At 47.3% G+C, this 25,638-nt stretch overlaps 1 protein-coding gene across 2 annotated transcripts in view; it reads right to left on the bottom strand.

Annotated features, from left to right (window-relative positions):
• PIGK (phosphatidylinositol glycan anchor biosynthesis class K) overlaps positions 1–23,868 on the bottom strand; it is a 223,210-nt gene extending 199,342 nt beyond the window's left edge. For both annotated transcript variants that reach the window (XM_077450425.1, XM_077450426.1), the window contains exons 1-3: positions 23,710–23,868; positions 19,939–19,992; positions 17,185–17,276 (exon numbers count right to left, since the gene is read on the bottom strand). In XM_077450425.1, the coding sequence (XP_077306551.1) occupies positions 17,185–17,276; positions 19,939–19,992; positions 23,710–23,853 (290 nt within the window). In that variant the 5' untranslated portion in view covers positions 23,854–23,868. The remainder of the gene's footprint in view (positions 1–17,184; positions 17,277–19,938; positions 19,993–23,709) is intronic.
• Positions 23,869–25,638: the final 1,770 nt, after the last annotated feature.

Raw genomic sequence — 25,638 nt, 5'->3', positions numbered from 1 at the left:
TGCCGCACTCCCCTCATGGATACCAGACAATTTTGTTCTCCTTCAAATTCTGTTCTTACATCTCAGTGTAAACATAAGACGATGTTCACTATAAGAACTTTGCTTATTTCTCTCGCCTTGGTCATTAAGACCGTACCCCCTTTTTTTTTTTTTTTTGCTGTTTACTATGAAAAGGCTCAACAACCCATTTGCAGTGGTGTAACTTCCACAGTACAGGAACTTCAGCGATACTCCAGCGATACAGTGACACTTGATTTTAAATAGATCTTCAATATAGTTTTCATCTAGGATAGTGGTATCCCTCTTCCGGTGTATCTATGGAGGGTTACTATCAAGTCCTTACACTTCCTGCGACACTCTCCAGTCCCAGATCTTCCTCCCTCTGTCACTGCCACCACACTCCCCCTCACAGGTAACAACAAGCAAGTGTACTATTTAGCTGCGTTGAGCCCTCACAGGCTGTCAAGCTTACCACCTCCCTGGTTCAGCCATGGGGAATCTGTCCCGATGTTCCGCCGTCAGCTTTGCTCTTAAAGGGATTGGTGTCTTTACTCACTGCGCTGTTTGGAAAATGCGAGCAGGGGCACGCGAACTGTGGGAGTGTGGGTCAATTAGCCAGCATGTGCAGAGTGTGCAGCAAACGGAAAGCAGCGGTGTCCCACCTCATCCTGGAGTATCCCCGGAACCTAGGTCCGCTGTCCGGCCGATGAAGTACCTCCTCCGGTGTCCGAATCAGCTGGCCGGTCCGTGGGGCTCGTGCGTCCAAGCAGTACGCCGCGCTCAGTGCGGCAGGAGGCGAAGGGAAGGCGAGGGAGAGCGGGGGGGGACGCGGAGGCTCGAGCTCCGAGGCCACGCCCCTTACGTCATGACGCTATCACGCCCCCTACGGGCATTGTACAATCTAACCTAGTGACTGGGCTTGTCTCAGCATAAGCTCCTAGTTCTTTAGACATGTGCGGTCACTCAATGCTCTTTAAATATTCGCCACGTTGCTGAAAGAATTGTCACAGTCAAACATGCTATCTCAGGAAGAACACCATCTAGAAAAACCGGACAAAGTGCTAAATGCACTTTGTTGCCTGGGGACAGGAGGAGCTCTAAAACCATTGGCGAGATTCTTTTTTAATAAGCTTCATCATCTCTGTCCATTTAGAAAGGAGGTGATCCATCAAGCAGCACAGCTAATCCAGCAGCTGTACGGTAACAAGCTAGTTTCCGTCATTTAATATGCTGGCAATTACAAGATCACAAAACCAATTGCACTGGTTACCAATCAAGTTTCCAGTTCTCCTGGCTGATGAGGGTTTTAAATGGGAAGGATCAGAATTTGAGCACTTATGTACTTAGCAAAAAAGCTATGCTACAATTTTAGAAGAATATCACAGTCATCCGTGTACAAAAAGTCCAATTTGTTTTTATAGGTCACCTAATAAATAGAATGCATTAAAACGACTAACTTTTTTTTTAACCTAATTATTCAGCCGAGCCTCGCATCAAAGCCTTGAAAGTAGAGTTCATTAAAACTAGCTGTTTAATTTTCATAACGACTCACAGCATCAAAGACTTAATGGATGGATACTGCATCTGAGCACCAAAAACCAAAAAACGCTATTTAACCACTTCAGCCCTGGAAGGTTTACCCCTTCATGGCCTTTTTTTGCGATACGGCACTGCGTTACTTTAACGGACAATTGCGTGGTTGTGCGACGCTGTACCCAAATAAAATTGATGACCTTTTTTTTCCCCAACAAAGAGCTTTCTTTTGACGGTATTTGATCACCTCTGCGGTTCTTTGTTATTTGTTTGCGAACGTTTTTTATTTTTTAAAGCGGAGGTCCACCCTAAAGTGGACCTTCCGCTCATCGGAACCCTCCCCCCCTCCGGCGCCACAATTGGCACCTTTCAGGGGGGAGGGGGGTGCAGATACCTGTACAGTACAGGTATCTGCACCCACTTCCGGGATAGCTCTCTGCGGAAAGGGGCGTAGATTACGCCCCTTTCCGCAAGTGGCCGCCCCTTTCCGCAAGTGCCCCGCTGCCTGCTGGGAAACACACAGATCCCAAAGGCAGCGGGGACCGTCCTTATTGCGCAGCGCAACTCGCGCATGCGCAGTAGGGAACCGGGAAATGAAGCCGAAAGGCTCCATTTCCCGATTCCCATACCCAAGATTGCGGCGGCAGGACCCGAGAGACGATCTAGAGATCGGCTTCGGGTGCCGACATCGCGGGCGCGCTGGACAGGTAAGTGTCACTATTTTAAAAGTCAGCAGCTGCAGTATTTGTAGCTGCTGGCTTTAAAATAATAAAAAAAAAAAAAAACGCGGAGTCCCGGCGGACTCCCGCTTTAAGTAAAAAAATGCATTTCTTAATCAATTTAGGCCAATATGTATTCTGCTACATAGTTTTGATAAAAAAATAAATAATAACAATAATAATCACAATAAGCATATATTGATTGGCTTGTGCAAAAGTTATTGCGTCTACAAACTAGAGGGTAGAGTTATGGCATTTTTTTTTTTTATTATTGTTTTTACTGGTAATGGTGATGAGCGACTAAGCGGGACTGAGACATTGCGGCAGACAAATCTAAGTCCAAGTGACTTTTTGGGGACCAGTGACACCAATACAGTGATCAGTGCAAAAAAAATTAAAATGCACTGACACTGTATAATAGACACTGGCAGGGAGGGGGTTAACATCAGGGGCAATCAAAGGGTTAACCGTCTTCACTGCAAGTATTTTATAATGGTGTGGGGGATGGACTGACAAGAAGAAAACCAAGATCCCTGTTCCTGCTTACAAGGAACAGAAGATCTCTGTATACTTCCCTGTCAGAACAGGGATCTGCCTTGCTTACATAGGCAGATTCCCGTTCTGCCTCTGTGGAGCGTTCTTGTGTGGCCGGCGGACATCGGGCCCTCCATACCCCCCGATTGGCTCCCCCTCCATGCAGCAGGTGCGAACCACACTATCTATTGCATGAAATTACATAGGTGCGTTATTTCGTACAATAGAGCCGCCCTGCCGCAGTATATGTATGGTGGGTGATCTTCAAATGGGTAATTAATTTTTAATATTCAGAGCAAACCCATCCATCCATGTCTCCATGCTTTATTTTGCTCAGATATCATTTTGAAAAACACCCACCTAGCATTTTTGGCCGTGGCCATCTTGAGTAAGGGCAGATGATTCATGTAGCATTTAATGCCTGGAATCCATCTTGCCCTTATCTCAGGCATGCAGGTGTTCTACTAAAATTGCTAATTCATTGAGATCTCCAATCGTGTCACTTCTGGTTACTGTAAACTATCAGTAATTCGAAATTTCGATGAATTGCTTTTTACACAATAATGGCAACCATGTACACTCCTCTATAACAGAAAATGATCTATGAAATACTTACCGTAATTTTCCTTTCCTGATGGACTCCATGGCAGCATACGTTTGGGTTGATCCACCTCCTCTCCTGCCCTATAGGACCCCACTCCCATAAATCTTTGCTCCGAGTCAGCAGCTTTGTTCTATAACTAGCCTACTCAGACACTGAGAGGGGACTCCTGCTGCCATGGAGTCCATCAGGAAAGGAAAATTACGGTAAGTATTTCATAGACAAGTTTGCGTTTTCCTGACAGACTCCATAGCAGCATATGTTTGGGAAATAACTTTCCTTATACACCCGGGTGGGCAGATGAAGAGCAAGAAAAAAAAAAAAAAAAAAAAAAGGTTTGGCATCATCAACCAACAGGATTCCTAAACCAAAATTAACAGAAGATAAGGCAGCTTGTTCCATGTATTGATAGAAGACCAGGAAGCTGCCCTCCAGATCTAAATCGGGAGCACCGTGCCGTGAGGCTGCCCAGGATATGAATACGATTCTGGTCGAGTGCGCAGTCACTGCCTCCTGAAGTGCCAAGCCCTTCTCTTTATAGGCCCACTGGATGGCCTGAACGATCCAAGCAGCAATGGACCTAGGTGACGCCTGCATTCCCTTATTCTTCTCGTGAAAGAGAACAAATAAGTAAATCGAACTCTCGAAAGGGACCCGTGTTTCCTACGTCAGGTGGGTGGAGATCGGAGTCTGATCTGAACGCAGGGAGAACAATCTCATGGTTCTAATGAAAAACAGATGTGACCTTGGGGTTTGACCCCAGCATGCCTAGAACTCTGCACAGAGCTCCAGAATGTTCAAGACTATCCCGCGAGCCAGGAAGTCCCATCTGCCCTGTGCTATCTCCGACAGGCAGTGGGCGCCCCAGCCTACATTGCTGGCGTCCATGGTTGTGACACATGGGGTGGGAACAATTGAGTGACAATTGAGGAGATTCCTCCGCTGAAGCCACCAGGGAAGGCATGCTCTCATGGATGGCGTTGGGTAGATGTGCCCGTTCTTGATGTCTGGCCTCCATTGTCGGAGGAAACCCCTCTGGAAAGGTCGCATTCTCCACCATGCCCACTTTACCATGGGAATCGTGGCGACCATGGTGCTGACGATTCTTTAGACAATGCCGGGCACGGAGATGAGATGGAGAAAGAGCCGCCTGTATTCAGTCTCAGACAACTGGGACTGAGGGGAAAAAAGATCACACCAAGACTAGGCTCAAAAACATTCTAGATCAGGGGTCTCCAAACTTTCTAAACAAAGGGCCAGTTTACTGTCCTCCAAAAAACTTTAAGGGGGCCAGACTGTGGTCATTGGGAGTGGAAATTATCCTGGCACCAGTGGGAATAAAAACAATGCATCTTTGGTATTAAGGGGAGGAATATCGCCCCATCGTTGGTGTCGATGGGAGGAATGGGGGGGGGGGGGGGGATTGGTTTACAAATCCTGTCGGTTGATGGTGTCAAACCTTTTTTTCCATGCTCATCGTTGGCGTAGATGGGAGGAATAGTGCCCCATTGTCGGCGTCTATGGGAGGAATAGTGCCCCATTGTCGGCGTCTATGGGAGGAATAGTGCCCCATTGTCGGCGTCTATGGGAGGAATAGTGCCCCATTGTCGGCGTCTATGGGAGGAATAGTGCCTTGCATCAGTGGGGGAAATGGTAGGAGAACTAGTGCCCCAAGGGCCATATCTGGCCGCAGTTTGGAGACCACTGTTCTAGATTTTAGCAGCAATACAACATGACATGTAGTCCTGTTGCTGGGAGACCTGCAACTCCAAATAAACTGCAATTAAGTCATAATTGTTTGGTTTGCAACACATAATGCAGAAAACTGGACAACAACCCATAACCCAGAAGGATTAATAAGGACAAACTATGATGTTTTTGTTGAATACGTGGAGTTTGGGTGACCAGGAAAGTGATATAAAGGTAAAAGGTCTAAATCTACACATTAAAATGTGTTCTCACAATGCATTTTACAGATCTGTAGATGTGTTACATGTGCTGTGATTTGCACTAACATGAGTTGTTGTAAATTCCTGTTTCCAAGGATACCTAAAGCACTTCACGTTTTATATATTGTATAAATCACAGCAAAGTAGATTGACAACATGAATTTTCATGAACACAATTGGAAGTGAAGTGTGAATAATCTGAATTTCTTTCAGTCTTCCTATCTAGACTCATTAGGGAACAACTAATACTTCCATTTAAAAAGGATAAGTTCACCTTTACAAAATAAAATAAAAAATAAAAAATAAAAAAATGCAAATATTTTGCAAGTAAAAAAAATATGCATTTATTTATTTTTTTGTGATGGACCTATAAAGCATCGTACCCACAAATAGCAGATTGTCTGTACCGCCGATACAGACAGGCAGTTACACTAGGACAGGAAGACTTCATGAACTAGCACAGCTCTCAACAGTGCCATGGAAGTTCAATGAGAACTACAAGCCGTCAGTCTTCCCATTCACTGAATAGCGGACAGCGCATTTTTTGCAGATTGTGACAGCTAAGGGGGGGTTGAGAAGATCTCCCAGGTTAGCATAGGTCTTAGAGGGGAGGGAGAATTTTTAAAGGATAGGTTCACCTTCTGACCATGTTACACTTGTGTTTAGGGTGTAACATGTTCAAGCAGACCCTCCCCCCCCCCCTCACCCTTAGCCCCATCGCATTTGTGAGGTCAGGCACTGATGTTGGACAAGGCGGCCTGGCTCGCAGTCTCCGCTCTAATTCATCCCAAAGGTGTTTTATCGGGTTGAGGTCAGGACTCTGTGCAGGCCAGTAAAGTTCCTCCACCCAAAACTCACTAAGTCTTTATGGACCTTGCTTTATGCACTGCATCCCCAAACTGCTGCCACAAAGCTGGAAGCATGAAATTGTCGAAAATGTCTCGGGTATGTTGACGCCTTAAGAGGTCCCTTCACTGGAACTAAAGGGGCCAAGCTCAACCCCTAAAGAACAACCTCACACCATAATCCCCCCTCCATCAAATGATTTGAACCAGTGCATAAAGACATTTATGATCGAGTTTGGGGTGGAGGATCTTGATTGGCCTGCACAGAGTTCTGACCTCAACCCAATAGAACACCTTTGGGATGAATCCAAGCCAGGAATTCTCGTACATCATCAGTGCCTGACCTCACAAATGCGCTTCTGGAAGAATGATCAAACATTCCCATAGACACACTCCTAAACCTTGTGGACAGCCTTCCCAGAAGAGGTGAAGCTGTTATAGCTGCAAAGGGTGGGCCAACTCAATATTGAACCCTACAGACTAAGACTGGGATGCCATTAAAGTTCATGTGTGTGTAAAAGGTAGATTCCCCAATAATTCTGACAATATAGAGCATTTGCTCCTCGAATCCCAACCATGACACTTCCTGCCTGGAGTTGCATATTCTCCCTGTGCCTGCATGACTCTCCTCCGGGAACTCCAGTTTCCTTCCACACTCTGAAGACATGCTGGTATGTTATATTGCTCCTGTCTAAATAGTCCCTAGTATATGTATGAATGTAAGTTAGGGACCTTAGATTGCAAGTCTCCTTGAGGGCAGGAAATGCTGTGAATGTAGAATATATATGTAAAGTGCTGTGTAAATTGACAGCACTATAGTACCTGTAATAAATAAAATGATTTATTTTAATTTATTTTTCATAAAAGTGAACTTAGTCTTTAGTTAGGCTTTAGCTGGCATTCTCCTTTAAGGATAGGTTCATATCTATGCGGGTGGTTTCCGCTGTGGGTCTGTACCTGTTCCCGCAGCCACAACCACCCACACGGAAAAAACATGCTGGATGTGGTCAGGTGCCATTGGGGTTAATGCACTGAAAATTGCACCAGCACTTAAAACCGCACTGTTCTTCCAGCGATTTCTAAAATGCTGTCGGGACCTTTTCCCTGCTTTTCAGGAGGCACAGCAGCCCATTGTAATGGGCTTTAGGCCATTCCTAAACTGCAACTTTAATAGTATTGCTTACTGTTGCTGTAAAGGGCAATATAGTAGGAAGAGAAATAAGCACCATACTTCCCTCTGTCCCCTGAGAACCAGCACTCTCCTTGGCTTTCCGATGCTCCGTTATGTGGACGTGTTGCTGTCCCTATGTACAATACTGAACTGTCAGCCCTGCATTGTATGAGATGAGGTCATAATTGGTGGAGCAGGAAAGGGTAGTGGCTTCAGGGGCATGGAAGGGGGCCTATTGTAAGGCTTCATTTAGACGGCGCTTCTCTATTTACTTGAATGTGCAGTGTTGCCGGACGGCAAGCGTGACAAATGCTTCACAGTCAAGTAAATAGAGAAGTGTCACACACAATTGCATCACATTTGTTGGCAAAAATGGGGTTAAAACTGGAGTGAGGAGGTGTTGCAACTGTTCTGTGCAGACTGTACCTCCTCCCCAGGCAGAAGCCCAATTTATGGCTGTTCCAATGCCAGTGGGTTAATTGGCATCTGACAAAACTAGCTAGAGAGTGTATCTGTGTCTGCCTATGACCATTGCATGGACATAAAAATGCAAGCTCCCCTGAGAGACACTCATGGGAACACTTCTGTACAAACTGTAAAACATCTGCACAGTTTTTCAGTGCAGCATTAAATAAAGACCTAGCATTTCAAAAAGTGCAATTACATTTATACCCCCCTCCTCCTTCCCATTCTTATAATCACTTGTCCCTGATCCATCAAGAGATCACGGTCTAGATAGCCCAGGAGTTCAGAGTATGAACTAGTACTCAGGAGTCCATAGAAATGAATAGGACTGCACAGACCTGGCAAGAAAGATTTTTGACAAGTGGACAATTTGGGCAGAAATAGCTTTTTGGATGAGGGACAGTTAAAGAGTAATTCCACTTTTTTTTCAGAACAACAAAACAAAATGCATTCCTTTCTGGGTGATCTATGTACATTGCAAGGAATTTAACAAACTTTGTTGCAGATTCCTACCTTTTGTTATTCAGAAAGGATAGCGGGTGGTTTGTCTGGGTCCATGTACAAAGTGAATCTGTATGGCAGTGATTTTATAATTATCAATCTGCTGCTGCACCTGCAGGGCACTAATGAGGCAAGCTGCAGGGTCTGCGATTTCCCTTTGAGTGTATCTCACCAAAAAGGACATTCTTGTTGCAGAGGATGCTAAAAATCTGATTTGCATTTTAGTGCAGACTTCTGGGAAAATCAGTGAGCCAATCACAGAAGCAGGAAATTACATATCTTCAGGGAGTTCTGTACACCATCTGTGTACAGAATACCTCCAGGTTGCCATATTGCATTTTACAGAAAATTACAGATCTACAGATTGAAGAGGAAAGGTCAATTTTTAAATAACATCCAATTACAATATGCCTCGTGTTGCAATTGTATATGCCATTATATGCCAATATTTTTCCCCACAATAGTAGAGTTATCTTTTAAGTATAAGACTGGGATTGATTGGCGCTCCTCAGTATCGGGACAAGGTTGTTCAGCATCCAGAGCAAGGATCCAGAATTGCGCCCCCCCTCTAACACCCCTTTCACACCAGGGCGTTTTGCAGGCGCTATAGCGTTAGAAATAGCGCCTGCAATCCACCCTAAAGAAGCTGCACCATTGTGTGTAGTGTGTAAGCCCTGAGGGCTTTCACACTACAGCGGTGCGCTGGCAGGACGTCAGAAAAAAAGTCCTGCCAGCAGCTTCTTTGGAGCGGTGAAGGAGCGGTGTGTTTGCTCCTCCACCGCTGCTTCCCATTGAAATCAATGGGGCAGCGCTGTAATGCCGCCGGCAAAATGCCGATATTGAGGCGTATTGCCGGCAGTTTTAACCCTTTCGCGGCCGCTAGCGGGGGGTAAAAGTGCCCCGCTAGCGGCCGAAATGCGCCGCAAATCCGGCAGTAAAACGCAGCTAAAAATAGCGGCGTTTTACCGACGACGCAAAGGGCGGTGTGGTGTGAAAGGGGTCTTAGTATTAATACATGCTGTAGAACGGGTGTACCACCCCGTGTCCATTTTTGCCCCTTTGCTTCACTGCACCCACCCCTTGTCCTGGCCCAGTTGCTCCTATATAAAAGTTTAGGGAACTATGTACTCTGCGCTTTTGTGTCAGAACTGCTTTATTACCCATACAAAAAGTAGTGGGAGTGCAAAAGCAGCTTTATGCAGCTCAGAAGGAGCTCAACTGCAGGTCATCTGCATCTGTGAAGGAATACATTCTGATCAGTATGATCTTAAAGCGGGAGTTCCGCCATTTTATTTAATTTTTTTAAAGCCAGCAGCTACAAATACTGCAGCTGCTGACTTTTAAAATAAGGACACTTACCCGCCCAGCGCGCCCGCGATGTCGGCACCCGAAGCCGATCTCTCGATCGTCTCTCGGGTGCTGCCGCCGCCATCTTGGGTATGGCAATCACGAAGTGGTGCCTTGCGGCTTCATTTCCCGGTTCCCTACTGCGCATGCGCAAGTCGCGCTGCACAATAAGGATGGTCCTCGCTGTCTCTGGGATCCGTGTGTTTCCCAGCAGACAGCGGGGGACCTGCGGAAAGGGGCGTAGATTCTGCAGAAAGGGGCGTAGATTCTGCAGATATCCATGCCGGAAGTGGTTGCAGATACCTGTACTGTACAGGTACCTGCACCCCCCTCCCCCCTGAAAGGTGCCAATTGTGGCGCCGGAGGGGGGGGAGGGTTCCAATGAGCGGAAGCTTAAATACAAGCTGAATGCAGCATAAAATACTGCATTTATCCAACTACATTAACCCCCCCGCCCCCTTTTTTTAGGCTTATTGTTTAGTAAGGTAACCATCTTTATACAAGAGTATGAAGGAAGCATCAAGTCAACAAGCCTTCCAGATGCACTTACTAGCAAGAGGCGTGTGGCTGTTAATTGAGCGCACACACAGATCACAAAACTCAATGTGCGGAGGTTTGAGAGTATCTGATCTTTGTTGGAACTCACGGCATTACCCTGTAAATATGTGAAAAATGCATTTTCTGCCGGCTGTTGAACGATTATCCTTCACCTTTGTGTATATAGTCCCCGATGTGGTAAAGCACTTTCTTTTTATCCGCAGTTATCTGTGCCATAAAAAGCTCAACAAGCAAAATGTGCTGTACTTTCTGTTCTAAAAACTATTGTGGGGAGATACAATAGCTGTCAGCTCATTCTCTGTTAAGCTCTGGTTATTACATGATTATTATTTTTAACTTTTTTTCCAAATGCATTCACTAAAATACATTAGACATTTTAAGTGCATTTCTAAGGCCCCTTTCACATGTGCGGATCCGTATTCAGCCATCCGCTTGCTCAGGAGGCGGATGACAAGTCCGTCTCTGCAGAATCGGACCTGTCAGATCTCCGTTCTACTTTATGGGTTCGGGGGAAAAAAAATATAAAAAAAAAAAAATCAGATGAAAATGGACCGCCTGTCCGTTTTCATCCAATCCGCCAGACGGATGGAAAAATAGGGTTTCCATCCCTCTTGATTTAGAGGAGCAGGGCGGATCGGATGTCAGCGGACATGTCACCACTGACATCCGTCACTCTATAGAGATGTATGGAGCGACCTTTCAGGTCCGCCAGAAAAAAAAACGGCAAGCGGATCTGAACAATCCACACGTGTGAAAGGGTCCTTACACATTAGGTTCTATACTATGGACCTTTTTAGCACTTTGTTAAATTTGCTGTCTTTTCTCTCCACAGAGACAAGTCTCATCACCAAGAATGGAGAAGAGTGACATCAGCTAGAATGCAGCCTATCCATTCCCCAGAGATCAGCGGCATCACTGAGTGTATATGCCATAGAGAAAAGTGACATCACAAAATAAATAAAAATATGTAGTGCCCTGGGGTTTAGTCAGGGAGTTTCTCACCAAATTCCTTTTTAGGAGTAGCTACTGTAGTTAATTACTAGGGATCCACTGACTTCTCCCCAAGTTTGGTCTGGTTGTACTTTCCTCTTCTACCACCAGGTGGCCGGGTACTAGGGGCATTATTGATTGAGAAGGATAACTCAAGGTCAGGTTATGGATGTATATGTATCATTGACTGAGATAACCCATATATGTTTAGATGTATTTAAAACCCTACCCAGGGGGTACAGTACCAATATCACTCATTGACCTTATTTTGCTGATTATGGTCCTACTGTATTTATATAAGCAATAATACCACTGATAGTTGGTTGCCCCTGAGACCGCATGCTTCATATAAAGTCCCATTTGTTCCCATTGTCTGGGGGGATGTGTGTCATCTGCCATGGGCTGCTAGGCCGGGGGCATCAGGCTGCCAGGCTGTGTGAGGGCCTATCCAGACGTAAGAGGGCAGCACAGGGTTGGGACTGCGGCTTGCAGTCCAACCAAAAGTGTCGGTTCTGCCGGCCAGAGAACCTGTCATGGTCGGAGGTAGAGAGGAAGCTGTCACCACTAAGGGACCGAATCACCTTTACCGGAGACCACAGGGAGTAACTGAAGCAAGTACCAGAGCAGTATTCTCATCCCAGTAAGGCCTTGTGCACACTTGAGCTAAAAAAAAAGCCTATTACAGGCATTGGACATTTTTTCTGCCTCTAAACACCCCTCCATGTGTGTTCAAGAGGAGCCTTTAGCAGGAATGCCCATAAATGCAAGAAAATGCATCTAAAGGCGCCTAAGTGGTAGGCACGTTTAACGCTTGAATGTTTTTAATTTCAATGGCCAGAATAAAAATGTATATTTAATCATATACAGTCGGACAGTCAAGACATGTGGGAATACCCGCTTTAGCCATTAGTTGGAACAAGCAACTCCAATTCAAAATCCTGCACAGAATATACTATACGCCCCAACGCCTTCAGTGCATTTACCCAACCTCATCAGCTACTTGCCGGAGATGCTGTGGCACCCCTGCAGGCTTCCTACACATATTCTGGGATTGTCCACAGGTTCAAGAGTATTGGAGGGAGGTAACTCAATTTATCCATGGGTTAACTACCATACCCATTCCTCTGACAATCAGTGTCTGCCTACTTGGCCTTGTGGAACACCTGGCATTACCTAAAGCAACCCGCACTCTAATAAGTATCCTATTATTGTACACGAGGAAAGCCAAAGTACTAAAACAGAAGTCAGCCAATGGAAAATATCAATACAATGATACCCCTCTACAAAGAATATTTGTCCAGAGAATGCCCCAAAAAAATATGAAAAAAGGTTTGGCACTTATGAACGGACTCCGAGTCTACGACGGATGGCCAACCCAAAGGGGGAAATCGCTCTGGCTAGATACCCTTCATAATTAGCTGCCCCTGTTGAGTGCGGAGGTCCATGCCCCAGACAAGTGATTGGTGGGATTAGTCCAGAGGTCAAGTGATCACACTTAATCCTGAATGCTCCCGTAACGTCCAGTTCAGACAGATAAGAGGAAAGAGTAGTTCCACAGGAGAAGATATCTCCTACCATGTAAAAGTGGGTACCGAATTTGTGGTTGTTTTGGTTCTTTAGTTATATATGTTTTAGTTTTGAGATACACGGCGAGTAGTACGCTGTTATGCACATAGCTATGTGCACGAATTGGCCGGGGTATGCCCGTTTTGTATCTTTTATAATGAAAAATTACAATAAAAAGTTTTCAAAATAAATAATATCATACACAGGCTGGTTTCAGGTGTCCGAGTACAGCTACCCTGGTCTGGTGAGCCATGCTGTTGCTGGATCCCTGCACTTGGCATCCCTTAGACTCTGTCACTGGGAAGTCAGCCTATCCATTCATTAAAGAATACCAACACCACCACTGAGAAGGCAGCCTATTTATTCACCGGAGTAAGAGACACTGCTAAAAATAAAGTCCATTAAATCACTAGAGACTGCCAAGATCCCTGCAATTACAGTCCATCCAGTTACCAAAGTCCTAAGCAGATTACAGTTCATAAGATACATCAGTGTAGTTTACCCATTTATTAGAACCCAGACACAGTCCTAAGGCAATCAGAAAAGTATAAGGCACCATTGATACCGATCCTATTAGGGTTATTGTCCTCAGCGAGCTACAATATCTTATTAGATCTCAGCCTTGATCAGAGAAGATGTAGACTACGTTCACACATATGTAGCTCTGAAAGCCGTCTTTTGCGTGGGCACAGGAGCCCATTCATTTGATTGGCTTGCCATGCCTCATGAAAGGAATAAAAAAATAAATAAAAAGGTCCCTGCAGCATTTTAGAAATCACGGTCCGCACGGGAACTGCAAGTGCACTTCCCAGTGCCTGCGACGTGCCATTAGAATTAATGGTACCCGTAAATATCCAGTGCATTTTTCTGTGCGGGTGGTTGCGACTGCGGGAACAGGGGGAGACCCATAGCGGGAACCACCCACACAGATGTGAACCTAGCCAAATCTATGCATTTTTTAGTGCATTTGTAGATCCACAGAAATGAACTACAATCCATGTAACCTTATTTCCCATGGATCCCGATCACATCTATGCAGTTTCCTGCATTGTGTTTTTTGGAAAGGTGCAGGGACTTTACACGTAGCACAGTGCATTTTTGGCTCTATAGACTTAAATGGAATTGCATTAAAGTTCCAGGAAAAATGCATTTACTTGCATTTTTGGTGTGTTTTCCTGCAGAACAGACACCTCCTAGCTTCCCGCAAAAAAACATTACAAAACGCAGATGAAGAAATGCACATAGCGCCAGAAAACACACCCCAAAAACGCCTCAACTGCACACGCACAGATGTGAACCTAGCCTTAGGCAGAATGGGGAACTATGCATGATAACAAATTTGAACCCTCAATCCTTGGGCTGACACTGACAACAGGCTCAAAAAAATAAAAATAAAATGTAAAAAATAAAAAAGTACACACATCCCAATGGCATTGCTTGTACTGGCACGACCCAATCCAACAAGAACACTCCAAAAGTGCACTCTCTTGTGAATGAGAGGCAGGTGCAGAGATTAGGTAGTTTGCACTATCCCTCCAGATTTATTAAAGGCTGTAGCTGGGTTCCCTGGGTATCCAGAGGGAGTTCCACTTTAAAAGGTTTAATTTATACTGAATAAATAAAGCAGACTTCACCTGGCTCCTACCTCTCCCAGAATTGGATTTTTTTGTTTTTTTTTTAACTGCCTTTTTAATGCTGCAGGGAAGCACTTTCTCCCTTTTCCCCTTGGCAAGAATAACGTGGTGCAGGCATGTGTCTTTAGGACCTGAATGAGACCTTTGGCGTACACGCAGGTTTCCCTAAACACACACGTGCGCGCACAAACACACACACACACAGGGGCCTATCTGGAAGGTCCGAGGCATCTGTTTTTCTTTGCACACAAGCAGAACTCAGCACGTGCATGAAGCTCTGCCAGTTCCCAAAGGCTGGGCTGAGCCCTTCAGTTGTTTTACACCCGCTGATGTCATCACTGCATGTCTCTGCTCCTCTATTCAATGCAGGCAGATCATGGCTGGTGGGAGGGGATGGCAGAGTGCTGTACATCGCTTCATAAAAACATCACAGCACCATGCCTCCGTACTCCTCTCCACCCACACTTTGCATTTCGTAACTGCATTTTTTTTTCACGCATTTTTTCACATGATGCATAGAGCAGCCCATACATTTGAATTTTTACTGAGAATTTTTGTGTATTGGTCGAACGCTTTGCCTTATGACATAATGCGCGTTTGCTGTCTGCATTTGGGGTGCCATTAACAATTAATGAGCTTGTAAGCACAATGTACATTTTTTTGCATGTTCCCAGAACGCACAGATGTGAGTGCAGCCTTGGATCTGAAGCAAGCAGTGGGCTGGCTCTTGAGGTGAGTTATGAAAATATCAAAATGCTTTCATAGATGAATGGCGGTATGAAGGTATGGGAGTTATACTGATGGATGCCGAGAGCCCTAGGCAATGGCGATATATGGTGCTGAACCTCTGATTGAAACAGCTGAAATCCAATGAAAGGGACAAACCAAGGGCAGGCAAGCTGGGGAGGAAAAGGCTAGATGATGCTGGTCAACCTCCAGCCAGGAAATTAGACGGGTTCTATCTGACATGCTGCAGCTTCTGTGAGAAGCATCAGAATTTTCTGCATTGAGCACCATCCTGCACATGCAGAATAGGAGGTCCGGGACATTTCTGTGCACATGGCTTAGGGTCAAACCCAACATGTGTGCAGGGCTATGCCAATTCCCAAAGACGGTGCGGAGCTTTTCAGTGCATCAATGCACGGGCCAGAAAGACAATCAACAATGGCAGTGCCAGTAGAGTGGGGGGGGGTGCACAGCTATGATTAACTACTTGCCGACTGCATCGCGGCAAATCGGCTTTCCTGTGCAAGATCACATTTCTAGTGCGTAGTCTGGCACTTATGGGCAGGGGGGGGCAAGCCGCTTCTGCTGTGATTTGTCAGAGCAGAAGCTGATCAGCGGGTGCCGGAGAATGGGTGTCAGCCTGCACCCGCCAATCGTCAGGAAGAAACAGAGCTCTGCTTATGTAAACAAGGCATCGCTCTGACAAGGGGGAAGAGATGGATTTTCTTTTCCTGCAAGGCAGAGAATAAAATCATCACCTCCCTTAGTGAAAGCACTATATACACACACACACACACACACACACACACACACACAGATTAGGCACACATTTAACCCTTTGATCACCCTAGATGTTTAACCCATACCCAGCCAGTGTCATTAGTACAGTGACAGTGCATATTTTTAGAAATTTGATTTTTAATTTTTTTTTAGGTTTAAGGAGTAGAAAGTACAAAATATTTTTATCAAAACTGTCTGTCTTTATTTGTTTATAGTGCAAAAAAAATAAAAAATAAAACGCAGTAGTGATCAATTACCACCAATAGAAAGCCATTTGTGGGAAAATAAAGAGACATTTTATTTGTGTACAACGTTGCACGTTGTAGTTATTGTCAGTTAAAGTAGCGCAGTGCCATATTGCAAAAAAATGTCCTGGTCATGAAGGGGGGGTAAATATTCCAGAGGTCAAGTGGTTAAGGAGACTGAAGTACCTCTATGGACCGGCAGGTGTAAACAGATTTGTGTCTACCTCCGATCCGGTCTGGTAAGAACAAAATGGAAGGGAATCCGTTCTCCTTGTAAGGACAGGTCCCCTGCTGATCAAAATGGAGCCTCCCATGTGAAAGAGGTCTTACATCTGGAATTTCTGCATGCACGTTTCTGGAGGTGTTCAGGTGTGTTTATGTATTTTTGATGAGTTCCAGTGCGTTTTTCCCCTAGTTTTTTTTTTCCTTTATCTCAACTGAGGACATGTGCATTTTTGAGGCATTTTGCTGCCTTCCATACATAAAATAAAATGCAACATGTTCTACTTTTGTTGATTGCACTGGAACCCACTACACTGGTGTGAACTAGGGCCATTTGAATCCATGCTAAACACTGACCATGCATTTTTAATACACAATAAAAAACAGACTGTACTGTATCTGCTGTGAACCAGCCCCAAAGATACATTTAAATGAAGAAAAAAAAAAAAAAAGGGGAAGAAGAACCTACTAATCCATGCAGCCCTTCCTCGAAGGCAAAAGACATCAAATTATATTAAAAAAATAGCAATAAACATATATTGTGCAATAGTGATCCAAAGCCAATATTTTCTGGATGCTACAACATTATTGGCCTCAAAATTCTCAGCACCTTTGAATGCGATAATGTGCTCACAAGTCAGGAGCGCTCAAGATCACCCCTTAGTTAACCTAACAAACCCAAATCATTTCACTTAGAAATCTGGCCCCCTCCTTCCTTCTCCGTTAATCGGCGATGGAGACAAGGAGCAGAGAGATTTACGACAGTAGGGTGTTAATTGGAAGGAAAAAAATTCTTACCTGTCAGGGATTCCAAGTCTTTTCACACTTCTATAAACCGAGAGAGTATTTGCTACATGACGATAATTAAACCAGAATCGAGAGGTACAGACCTGGAAAGAAGAAAAATGAACATACTGAATACTCAACTGCAGTTTCTCAATATGTTTAATTCCTTATGTCTCATCAAAATGTGCCCAACTTCCAGGCTCCAAGCTAAAGCTTAATCTGTGTATATCTTGACTTCTATCTCACCCTCCCGGGAGGGGGAGGGGTAGCACGCCTTCCCAACATGCTGGTGACATTTTTAAATAAGATCTTTCCATTTTCATTACCTACCCAGTGACATCATCAATTGGTTTCTGTGCTTCTTTATTCTATGCAGGCAGATCATGGCTGGTGGCAGTGTTAATTTAGTCGACTAAAAACATTTTAGTCGACTAAATTAAAACTATTTTAGTCAACTAAAATACGACTAAAAACTAAAACAATTGAGATGACTAAAAAGCCATTTTTAGTCAAAAGACTAAGACTAAAACTAAATTGAAATTTGACTTCAAAATTAAACACTGGTATGTAGTGCATGTTCATACCTCAGTACCATAAATAACATATTAAATTTTACATTCCAGCAGTATGTAACGAATTTGGAAATTGTAGCGAAATGTTAACTAATGCACTACAATTTAATTACACCGATTAGATTTTAGACGACTAAAAAAAAAAATAACCAAAAAAAATTAACCAGAATTAACACTGGCTGGTGGGAGGTGACAGCAGGGTGCTGTATATAGCTTTCTGAAAGAATCACAGCACCCTGCCTCAGTATGGAAAGAAGGAAAGAAAAAGGTCAAGCTGGGGAGGACGATGCTGCTAGACATCCTCCAGCAAGGAAATGGGGTGGGTTCTAATGGACTTGCTGCTGTATCCAATGCACACTGTGCCATTGCCTCCTGACGTGGTCTATCAAAACCAGTGACAAAAGAGTGGGGGTGGGGGCCGAGTGCCGCTGTCTGTGACAATAGATGCAGAGCCAGCATGAGTGGCCACATAAAAGCATCTTTCTATGGGGGTACTCACCACAGGGGAGGAGCCGTGATCACTATCGGGGGACCTGAGAAGAGGAGGTTCAGGGCTGCTTTGTGCAATTTTAATTCACAGAGCAAGCAAGTATAAACCTGTTTTTTTTTCTTGGGGGGAGGATTTACAAATCACTTCAAGTCCTATTACCTTTAATACTGCACCAAAGTAATCTCCCAAATAGCCATGCAGCACAGTCATTCACCCACTGGAAACGGTGACATATGCTGCCCATTAAGAAGGTCACATGACCGATAGCATGGGTGAGGATGTTGGGAGTGGTCTCATCAAGCCTTGTGGATGTCCTCTTTAAGGCCCCTTTCACACATGCGGATGATATGTCCGTATTTCATCCATCCGTTTGCGGATGAAATACGGACATACATTCATCCCTATGGGATAGCGGGTGTCTGCGGATGAACATCCGCAGACACCCGATTTCGTCCGCCTCCGCTACTGTCCGATTCTGCAGACGGAGGAAAAACCTATTTTTCTATCCGTCTGCAGAGCGGATCGGATGAACACGGACACACGGTCCGTGCTCATCCGATCCCCATAGAGGAGAGCGGAGAGCTGACAGGGCGGTCCCCGCACAGTGTGCGGAGACCGCCCTGTCCGCAGCCGGCTCAGCGGGGACAACGGAGCATTACTGATCCGCCCCGTGTGAAAGAGGCCTCACAGGGGATTCAAGGAGGTTTGGTAACAATAAGGGGATTGTATTTTTTTATGGATGCAAAAGAATAAATAAATATATTTATATATACACATACACAAAAGTATTGCGACAGCAACCTTTAAAGCGGGAGCTCCGCCGTTTTTTGTTTTTAAAAGTCAGCAGCTACAAATACTGCAGCTGCTGACTTTAAAAATATGGACACTTACCCACCCAGCGTGCCCACGATGTCGCCACCTGAAGCCGATCTCTCGATCGGCTCTTGGGTGCTGCCGCCGCCATCTTCGGTATTCTTAGTCTGCAGGGTTCAATATTGACAATATTGAGTTGGCCCACCCTTTGCAGCTATAACAGCTTCAACTCTTCTGGGAAGGCCGTCTACAAGTTTTAGGAGTGTGTCTATGGGAACGTTTGACCATTCTTTCAGAAGTGCATTTGTGAGGTCAGGCACTGATGTTGAACGAGAAGGACTGGCTCACAGTCTCCGCTCTAATTCATCCCAAAAGGTGTTCTATCGGGTTGAAGTCAGGACTCTGTGCAGGCCAGTCAAGTTCCTCCACCCCAAACATACTCATCCATGTCTTTATGAACCTTGCTTTGTACACTGGTCCAAAACATTTGGTGCATTTGAGGAGGAAGTTTACTACTGAACTAAAAAACAGAAGCACATGGGAAAACACAGGGAGTGCCACTAGTGAGAGGAAATACAAGCTGCCTGGCTGTTATTCTAAATGTATGGATTTACTACCAAAGACCTGGCCTGATGGAGTGTGCAGATTATCAAGGGGAAAAATTCCTGATCAGCAAGTGTGTCTCAAAGTACTGAAGCAAGGGGATCAGCATGACAGGCAGTCAACATTACAAAAGCAAAAAGGTCATCCGCCGTATTTTCTTTTCTTTTTTTTTTTAAGGAAAGGTTTCCTAAATCAGAAGCTTGGTTTCATTCTGTAAAGAGCTGGTGGGGTAGAGCACATACCTTTCATATGCAGTATAATACGTTATAGAAGGAAGCGGATACTTACTAACACTGCCCAGTTATTTGTGTGTCCACTTCTGAAGAAATGTTCAGCCTTGTTCTAGGATTACACAAAAAATTAATTACCTTCAAAATGAGATACATTCCAATAACAAAACATTAGAGGCAGCCAGAGATGCCAGCGCAAACCACCCACCGCCTTCCTTAGAGCTTCAATTCTGACACTTCCTAGAGAGGTCCGGTGCAGGCCGGCCCCCTTCTGCCTCTTACATACAGCTGTCCCTTTAAGAGAGTCACGTGATTGGCTATCACAGTCTTTACCATTACCAATCATTACCAGAGACCAGGAGCCATCTATGATAGCACGGTCACTGTGCTGGGAGCGTGCAAACTTTGATCATCCATGAACGCATGTGTTTGGTAAGGCCTCCTCCCCCCTCCCCCCAGCACCTTCCTTATACCCGATAGTTGCTTGTTCACATTGTTGCCGAATCCAAACTAATGAGATCACTGAAAGCAGTACAACCGCAGCTGTAAACACTCCCAGCCGGCCCCGCTATCTGAGCATGTGCAGAAAAATTCCATCCATTCCCATGTAGAGGCCCAGTCTATTATACATCCCAACCATAGCTGGCCTATCCATAGTTATTAACAGCATGTGGAACAAGAGGACCATAAAACAGGGCTGGACTGGGCCCTGGACTTCATCAGGACCGGCCCACTTTAATTTTGAGTATCTACATCAGCACTTCCCCTTACATCAGTGTCCTCCCCCTCCTACATGTACTCACAGTTTTTAAGGCAGCTTCTCATTCCTCTCTCCAGTCATGTGATAAGGGGAGAGAGGATGGAACGTCTGCCAGCTGTCTGTCTCCCCCTGCAGGCTGGATGGAGCAGAAAGCCTAATGCTCTCCTCAGCAAGTGACCGCAGCTGCTCCTCCTAACAGGAGTGAAATGGCGATCAGTCACTGTCAGAGAGGAGCAGCTCCAGGACTGCACCTGACCGGCCCACTGAGAAACTCCCGATGGCCAGTACACGCCATAAAATGTACTAGGTGTGCAGGGGTCAGGAGAAGAGACGAGCGCAGGTGTGTTTGAATGTTCTTCTAAACCCACCAAGAAACTGTCCCCTGTGATAGGCCAAAATTCTGTGGCCTCCACCACAAATAATTGGCCTACTAGAGGTGACAACCTTCCCCCTCAGTACAGACTCCTCCAGACCCCCCCCCCCCCCTCAGTACAGACTCCTCCAGACCCCCCCCCCTCAGTACAGACCCCTCTAGACTCCCCCCCCCCCTCAGTACAGACCCCTCCAGTCTCCCCCGCCCCTCAGTAAAGACCCCTCCAGACTCCCCCCCCCACCCTCAGTAAAGACCCCTCCAGACTCCCCCCCCCACCCTCAGTAAAGACCCCTCCAGACTCCCCCCCCCACCCTCAGTAAAGACCCCTCCAGACTCCCCCCCCCACCCTCAGTAAAGACCCCTCCAGACTCCCCCCCCCCCCACCCTCAGTAAAGACCCCTCCAGACTCCCCCCCCCCCACCCTCAGTAAAGACCCCTCCAGACTCCCCCCCCCCCACCCTCAGTAAAGACCCCTCCAGACTCCCCCCCCACCCTCAGTAAAGACCCCTCCAGATTTACACCCCCCCTCCCCTCAAGTAAAGACCCCTCCAGACTTACACCCCCCCCTCCCCTCGGTAAAAGACCCCTCCAGACTTACACCCCCCCCTCCCCTCGGTAAAAGACCCCTCCAGACTTACACCCCCCCCTCCCCTCGGTAAAAGACCCCTCCAGACTTACACCCCCCCCTCCCCTCGGTAAAAGACCCCTCCAGACTTACACCCCCCCCTCCCCTCGGTAAAAGACCCCTCCAGACTTACACCCCCCCCTCCCCTCGGTAAAAGACCCCTCCAGACTTACACCCCCCCCTCCCCTCGGTAAAAGACCCCTCCAGACTCCCCCCCCCACCCTCAGTAAAGACCCCTCCAGACTCCCCCCCCCCCACCCTCAGTAAAGACCCCTCCAGATTTACTCCCCCCCCCCCACCCTCAGTAAAGACCCCTCCAGACTTACACCCCCCCCTCCCCTCGGTAAAAGACCCCTCCAGACTTACACCCCCCCTCCCCTCGGTAAAAGACCCCTCCAGACTTACACCCCCCCCTCCCCTCGGTAAAAGACCCATCCAGACTTACACCCTCCCCTCCCCTCAGTAAAAGACCCCTCCAGACTTACACCCCCCCACCCCTCAGTAAACACCCCTCCCCTCAGTAAAGACCCCTCCAGACTTACACCCTCCCCTCCCCTCAGTAAAAGACCCCTCCAGACTTACACCCCCCCACCCCTCAGTAAACACCCCTCCCCTCAGTAAAGACCCCTCCAGACTTACACCCTCCCCTCCGTAAAAGACCCCTCCAGACTTACACCCCCCCCACCCCTCAGTAAACACCCCTCCCCTCAGTAAAGACCCCTCCAGACTTACACCCTCCCCTCCCCTCAGTAAAAGACCCCTCCAGACTTACACCCCCCACCCCTCAGTAAAGACCCCTCCAGACTTACACCGCCCCCCCCTCAGTAAAGACCCCTCCAGACTTACACCCCCCCCCCCTCAGTAAAGACCCCTCCAGACTTACACCCCCCCCCCTCAGTAAAGACCCCTCCAGACTTACACCCCCCCCCCTCAGTAAAGACCCCTCCAGACTTACACCCCCCCCCCCCTCAGTAATGACCCCTCCAGACTTACACCCTCCCCTCCCCTCCCTTCAGTAAAAGACCCCTCCAGACTTACACCCCCCCCCTCCCCTCAAGTAAAAGACCCCTCCAGACTTACACCCCCCCTCCCCTCAAGTAAAAGACTCCTCCAGACTTACACCCCCCCTCCCCTCAAGTAAAAGACTCCTCCAGACTTACACCCCCCCTCCCCTCAAGTAAAAGACTCCTCCAGACTTACACCCCCCCTCCCCTCGGTAAAAGACCCCTCCAGACTTACACCCCCCCTCCCCTCGGTAAAAGACCCCTCCAGACTTACACCCCCCCTCCCCTCGGTAAAAGACCCCTCCAGACTTACACCCTCCCCTCCCCTCGGTAAAAGACCCCTCCAGACTTACACCCCCCCACCCCTCAGTAAACACCCCTCCCCTCAGTAAAGACCCCTCCAGACTTACACCCCCTCCCCTCAGTAAAGACCCCTCCAGACTTACACCGCCCCCCCCTCAGTAAAGACCCCTCCAGACTTACACCGCCCCCCCCTCAGTAAAGACCCCTCCAGACTTACACCGCCCCCCCCTCAGTAAAGACCCCTCCAGACTTACACCGCCCCCCCCTCAGTAAAGACCCCTCCAGACTTACACCCCCCCCCCCTCAGTAAAGACCCCTCCAGACTTACACCCCCCCCCTCAGTAAAGACCCCTCCAGACTTACACCCCCCCCCCCCTCAGTAAAGACCCCTCCAGACTTACACCCTCCCCTCCCCTCCCTTCAGTAAAAGACCCCTCCAGACTTACACCCCCCCTCCCCTCAGTAAAAGACCCCTCCAGACTTACACCCCCCCACCCCTCAGTAAAGACCCCTCCAGACTTACACCCCCCCTACCCTCAGTAAAGACCCCTCCAGACTTACACCCCCTCCCCTCAGTAAAGACCCCTCCAGACTTACACCCCCCCCTCAGTAAAGACCCCTCCAGACTCCCCTCCCCTCAGTACAGACCCCTTTAGGCTATCCCCAGCCTATCCCTCTCCAGTACAGCTCGCCTCCCTTCACGCAGTACAATCCTCCCAGTACACAGAAGTACAGACTAAGCCTCCCAGATGCTCCCCACCAACCTCTGCATACTGAGCTGTGGCCCCCAATGCCAGAAACACAACACAGAAAACCAGCCGGCATCCAACACAGAGCGCCGCCATTTTCCCCGATGACAGAGAAGACTTCCTCGTCACGTGACCACGGCGTGCATGCTGGGAGGTCATGGCTGTCAATGTGTTTGTGAGGTAATTGGAAGGGAGATCTGTACAGGAAACACCGCGGAACTACAAGTACGAGTGTGCCCGGACCGTACAATACAGCGCGGCTCCGAACCCTCCATCACATACACGGGCTGTCTGGGGGAGCCGAATCTCTCAGAGACACGTCCGGAGTCTTCCGCCACACAACGTGCAACACCCGATTAATTCATTCCCAGGATATCTACATTCATCGTATACAGCCAATCAGACTTGTCATCTATGCTGTGTATTCCCCATTCCTCATTCACTATTCCACATCATCCCCTCATCCCCATTCCTCATCCCCATTCCACATCCCCATTCCACATCCCCTCATCCCTATTCCACATCCCCTCATCCCTATTCCTCATCCCCATTCCACATCACCTCATCCCTATTCCACATCACCTCATCCCTATTCCACATCCCCTCATCCCTATTCCTCATCCCCATTCCACATCCCCTCATCCCCATTCCACATCCCCTCATCCCCATTCCACATCCCCTCATCCTTATTCCACATCCCTATTCCATATCACCTCATTCCCTATTCCACATCCCCTCTTCCTTATTCCACAACCCCTCATCCCTATTCCATATCCCCTCATCCCTATTCCATATCCCCTCATCCCTATTCCTCATCCCCATTCCACATCACCTCATTCCCCATTCCACATCCCCTCATCCCTATTCCACATCCCCGTATCCCTCCTTATTCCACATCACCTCATTCCACATCCCCTCATTCCCTATTCCACTTTACCTCATTCCCCATTCCACATCACTTCATTTCCTATTTCACATCACCTCATCCCCATTCCACATCACCTCATCCCTATTCCACATCCCCTCATTCCCTATTCCACATCCCCTCATTCCCTATTCCACATCCCCTCATTCCCTATTCCACATCACATCATCCCCATTCCACATCCCCTCATCCCTATTCCACATCACCTCATCCCTATTCCACATCACCTCATCCCTTTTCCACATCACCTCATTCCAGGCATGTACTGGCCATTGGGACTACAGGGAGTTTCCCGGTGGGCCGATGGCTCAAGTGGGCCACTCTGATGCAAGGGGGCTGGTGATGGGACACTCTGATGTAAGGGGGCTGCTAATGAGGCACTCTGATATAAGGGGGTGCTGATGGGACACTCTGATGTAAGGGGGCTGCTAATGAGACTCTCTGATATAAGGGGGTGCTGATGGGACACTCTGATGTAAGGGGGTGCTGATGGGACACTCTGATGTAAGGGGGGCTGATGGGACACTCTGATGTAAGGGGGCTGATGGGACACTCTGATGTAAGGGGGCGCTGATGGGACACTCTGATGTAAGGGAGCACTGATGAGACACTCAGATGTAAGAGGGTGCTGATGGGACACTCTGATGTAAGGGGGTGCTGATGGGACACTCTGATGTAAGGGGGCTGCTAATGAGACTCTCTGATATAAGGGGGTGCTGATGGGACACTCTGATGTAAGGGGGCTGATGGGACACTCTGATGTAAGGGGGCTGATGGGACACTCTGATGTAAGGGGGCGCTGATGGGACACTCTGATGTAAGGGGGCGCTGATGGGACACTCTGATGTAAGGGAGCATTGATGAGACACTCAGATGTAAGAGGGTGCTGATGGGACACTCTGATGTAAGGGGGTGCTGATGGGACACTCTGATGTAAGGGGGCTGCTCAGGGGACACTCTGATGTAAGGGGGTGCCGATGAGACACTCTGATGTAAGGGGGCGCTGATGAGACACTCTG

The sequence above is a fragment of the Lithobates pipiens genome, unplaced genomic scaffold (assembly GCF_037356315.1).
Source record: "Lithobates pipiens isolate NorthernLeopardFrog02 unplaced genomic scaffold, aLitPip1_a1.2 Scaffold_23, whole genome shotgun sequence".
NCBI lineage: Eukaryota > Metazoa > Chordata > Amphibia > Anura > Ranidae > Lithobates > Lithobates pipiens.
This window is presented reverse-complemented; position numbering and strand designations above follow the sequence as displayed.